Below are 5035 nucleotides of genomic sequence, written 5' to 3' on the forward strand. Positions count from 1 at the left end.
GTACAGAGAAACTCAGACAAACACACTCGTTCTCAGTTCAAACACTCATCTTGGTGCCTCAGAGATGCCTCAGCATGTGTCTGTGGTTCCACTGTGAGTACCTGGTGCAGTGCGACAGGTCTGAATGAAACCCAGATATCTCCATGATCCACTAAACAAATCCACAAATCCCATTTGAACTAATGATATTGCGCATAACGCCATTCCCATCGAGACAAATTCGTAATTCCTTCATAATGAGACCAATTTCTTTAAGTGAATCATTTCTGTCGTATGAACCATCAGATCCAATAAACTTTGAATGTACCATTGTGGCAGTGGTCATCGCACTGCATAAAGTCCACTTTCCAGTAACCTCTCTGCGCACAGATGCTTAAATCTGATACACGATCTGTTTATTTGCATCACAACTTTTCATTGTAATAAATAAATGGGACTTCACTGATGCAAGGACACGTCGTTTCATTTTGAATGCCATTTCATTTGTTTAATATGTGTTCAAGAAAGTCTTATTACATTTAGTCATAAAATTCCCCGGAACTTAAGACATAAATAAAAAATATATTCTTCCATTCCCGTGGCAGATTTTTTATAATCTGTAAAGCAGATATGTCATTATCAATTTCACAGTAGACTATTTGACTGAGCAGGTAGCATCTAGTGAGTTATTCCTTTGCCAAAGTCGCTCCTTAGATCTTGACGCGCAGCCTTTGAAACTACCTCCAATTTCAGCCTCTGCATCTCAGCCAGAGGTCTGAAAGTTAAAAAAAAAAAAGAAAAAAGAAAAGACATTCTGATAGCTCATCGGCCTATCTCATTTCCTCCAAAGCACCGATGACCGGAGCTTTTATCATTTAGGCTAATTAACCCCTGGCATGACGTACTAGGAGGCAGGTAGAGAAAACAGGGAGTTGGCGAAGGAAGGAGGACCATTACGCAGGTTATCATGACATCACCACGGGCTGGCTATAAAGCGGTGAGGACCAATACACTGAGTTAGAGAAGCACTTGAGGAGCTTTGGAGTAAAGGAAGGACTGAAGCCTCTTATGTTCAACAGCTGATTGGCTGCTGCTACCGTCCATCGTTCTGAACTTCAGCGCTGCGGAATCCCTTGAAGAATACAAGACTTGTCAAAATGAACTTGTCATACTTGGTAGCGTGTGGACTTATGGTCACCCTGCTTTCAGTGAGGATTGGGGCAAAACCTTTATCTCAGGCGCAACAGAAGGTAAGAATCAGTCACTTCTATTCGTATTGCTGAGAACTAAAGGCAATCTGCTTCGCACTAGCACTGAGCAGCTGTTCTGTGGTCCAGACGCGCAGGACTGTTGTTTTACGCATCATATTTCATCATTTCAGTCATGTTTAGCAATTCAATTTTTCCCACACCCTGAATCTAAAATATCGGTTTTACATCACTTTATTGTATAAACAGACAGCATATCTTATATCAAATGATCCCAAATAGACATCATAACTATACCGTCTTTTGCTCCCCAGCATTTGTGATTTAGCATTTAAGCGCCCAATGAGGTAATTTACGAGAGCTCTAAAGAAGAAAGAAACCAAGCCTTTTAGCGGAAACCATTCACATTTAAATGAGTTTTAAGCAACAAAAGAAGCTCCTTGATACGATTAACATATTCAATATCAACTTGGAATTCCTATTTTCTTATTTCTTTGCCAAATTAAACTACAACAATCTCAACGTTTGAGTGCGTAAAATCGCCATTATGCATGGACTTCATCTTTGGAATAACACCGATTCTTCATACCTAACCATTTGAATGAAAAGTTTTGATTATTAACTTAGAAGGCAACATTTTTGAATGGCTGCAAGTTGATGCCAAAGCCTGCGTTCAGACCAGAGGAGCTGGCTACAGGCACCTGTCTTATGACTCCTCATTGAAAGCAACAGCGAGGTTTTGAAATGTCATAATTGACCTGCCACATAGTGAAAATGAAAACTAACTACACTGTCGGTGTCCTTTGAGTCTTTTCAATTGAATAACTTTAGCATATTGTGGATGTTTTAGAAAGTTGCTGTTTTTGTTTGACAGTACCACTGTCCAACACAGTTAATCATTTAGCGCAGTGCGTAAAAAAATGGCAAACATTATTACATTTCCCCTCTTGGCCAATGCACACAGTGATAAAAAAAAGAGCTTCAATACGCACCAAGTTGGGGTTTCCCCCAATTTAAACAGTTGCTCTGCTCAAAGAGGCACCAAGCATATATTTTAATATACTCGAAATAATATCTCTTTGCACAAGGTATTCGATTAAGGGAGGCGTTTTTTTTTTTATTTATTTTCTCAATCTGTGTTCCAGTCTCTTAGAAGTTTGCTGGGCGAGGAGCTGGCGGAGTTTCTGGAGTCGGAGGAGTCGGAGAGACGGCTGGACGCTGTGCGCTCCCGGATACGGTTACTGCGAGATTTACGCATGGACACCCGGGCCAGAGGGATGTGGGCTCGTCTCCTCAACGACCAACCTGCACCGAGGAAACACAAATCGGGAAACAAGAAAGGGGGTTCCACGTCGCGTAGTGGCTGCTTCGGACACAAGATGGACAGGATAGGAACCATCAGCGGCATGGGCTGCTAGGGTTGGAGCAGCGGCTGTCATGGTGAGTTGTGTCTTCAAGTCACGATCCCATCTCACTCTTAGAATAACTGCAATTAAGCGAAATGGTGTAAAAAATCGAACCATAAGGACAGAGGGGAATGTATTAGGGCAAGAAGAGAAATAAACAATACGGAGGAAAAGAAAAACAATCAAGAGATGTAGTCAAGGGTCCAGATAATGGAAGGATGGTGCAAGGGGATGGAAAGACAGTAGGACGAAAGAATGGATAATATGAGGATAGAAAGAAGGAAATCATTTTATTTATTTTCTCTTTTGTCAGTGTCTCTGGTCTATCACCATCAAAGGTCCCTAATGGGTATTGAGTTTAGTTGCAGAATGTACAGAGCAAAGAGATAAAAGAAAGGAAGAAAGGAAGGAAAGAAAGACAGAAAGAAAGAAAGAATGGATGAAACAAGGAAGCAAGCAAGAAAGACTGAACAAACATAGAAAAGATGTTCAAATCAGATGTTCTTGGCGGTTGTCACAGCACAGCGTGTGCTTTGTGTCCACAGTTATGCCACTTTAGAATAAGCTTTTAGTCCGAGTGATAGTCCAGCCAAGAGATAGTCTTGGCCACAGGTAAGCATAAGATAAGATAAGATAAGATAATCCTTTATTAGTCCTGCAGCGGGGAAATTTACAATATGTTAGAAATCATATTAAACACAACACATTCTGTCACTGTATGTCACTAACCTCAGCTGCCTGACGGACTTTTCTTTGTGAGAAAACTTGATACTCAAAATGATAGTAACAGAACATTATGCCTCAAACTTCTGATATCATCAAACCTTGACCTATTGACTAGCAGTGTTCCCTCCCTGGACAGGAACCCCCTTAAAACAGCAGGAAAGCCCACTTAAACTGATGTCAACTGATACATGGGAAACAATCCAGTTGGTATTTAGAAAGTCCACTCATCATCATAAATGATCCCATCTGCTTCATCTAGATTACAAGTAGCGTATATCAGACTAGGAGAGCGACAAAAAGAGGAGGGAAGAGGGGATGCAGACAGACCAGCGCACACACATTGTAAACACACGGCATCCTGCAGTGACCAGGATCTTTCTGGGAAACCCGTTCTCTTTATCCAACAAAGGGGGCTGTGGTGATGAATGTACAAATTAGGAAACGAGGTGACGCACAACTGGTCCTGAGGCTAGAGGCTTTTTTTTGGTTGTGACAAACTGTGAAATCCTCATGGGGAGTGTGATTTTGTGACTAACTTGAGGGGGTTTGTGTGTGTGTTTCATCAGCTGACACTCCACCCATGGGCTGCAGTGTATTGTAAATATGCAAGTGTCTGTTAGATATGTGTTTTATTGAGGTTAAAGTCAGGCAACACACGACATGTCGAGAGCTTTTGAGAGACAATCGTAATGCTCCCAATCTCGGATTTACACCTTTAAGCATAAAACTAAAAATGACATTTGGAGTTTCATAGACTGATGGGGAGGTGATGGCTACACTGATGAGTACGTGGTTGATAAGCACTGCAAAATCACTGAATAAATGAATTTGTGTGAATTGGGTAGGTTGCAAATGCTCAGCCTAAACTTACTTCTCCCGTTTTCTCCCTTTCTCTAGATCTCTGGACGATGGGTTTGAAAACAAAGGTTCAGTTTGTTCTCACCTGAGGGAGAAAAGAAGAAAAACTCACCAAGTGACAGATTTTCGGTACGAAAGTCAACACGACCAGCATAAACAAAGACTGAGACGACGATGCTACAAAACCCTCATATAAATTGATATATATATATATATATGATAAATATGCAGGTATATATACATATATACATATGTGTATACCATACAAATGATCAACTGATGTATACTACAAGACGGCGGACAATGGTGTAAAAACTACAAACCGCAAAGCTGTATATTTTTGCTGCTGCTGCTGTACATTCATGTACTTCATCTTCCCCTGCATAAATGTATTTATGTTTAAAAAACTATTTATATGTTTATAAAAAGAGATATTTATAAATATGAGTTCTATTTATGTAACATTTTGAAAATGGATGCAAACTGCAGGTCAATTCTGTTTGTAACTTGTTTCTTTTGTTTCAAATAGTTGTAAATGTTTTCAAAGATGATATAAAGAACATTCCATGTGCACTTACATGTATCCTCTCGGGGTCTTATGTTACAACGAAGTTGGTAAATTCTAATTACTGAACATTTTCTGCACGGCTTGCAGGCAAAAAAGCAGATACGTCTGCCTGGGATAAAAAATAAGCTGGCTCGTTTTCAGCTTGACCGCCATTTATTTCTATACTGATCAGATCTTGAAAAGGTTTCACTAACAGCAAGTGTAAACCAATTGGGGACCTACACCTCACAGAGTTGCGAACCCAAATTCATGGACCAAAGCCTCAAAAGCAGACATGATGTCCCCTGAAC

At 40.4% G+C, this 5035-nt stretch overlaps 1 protein-coding gene across 1 annotated transcript; it reads left to right on the forward strand.

Moving 5' to 3' along the window:
- The first annotated feature begins 1013 nt into the window (after positions 1-1013).
- On the forward strand, positions 1014-4739 carry nppc (natriuretic peptide C). The gene is made up of 3 exons (XM_054603330.1): positions 1014-1229; positions 2333-2627; positions 4217-4739. The coding sequence occupies exons 1-2, from the start codon at positions 1137-1139 to the stop codon at positions 2603-2605; spliced, it is 366 nt and encodes a 121-aa protein (XP_054459305.1). The 5' UTR covers positions 1014-1136; the 3' UTR covers positions 2606-2627; positions 4217-4739.
- Positions 4740-5035: the final 296 nt, after the last annotated feature.

This window comes from Anoplopoma fimbria, chromosome 8 (assembly GCF_027596085.1).
Source record: "Anoplopoma fimbria isolate UVic2021 breed Golden Eagle Sablefish chromosome 8, Afim_UVic_2022, whole genome shotgun sequence".
NCBI classification, from domain to species: domain Eukaryota; kingdom Metazoa; phylum Chordata; class Actinopteri; order Perciformes; family Anoplopomatidae; genus Anoplopoma; species Anoplopoma fimbria.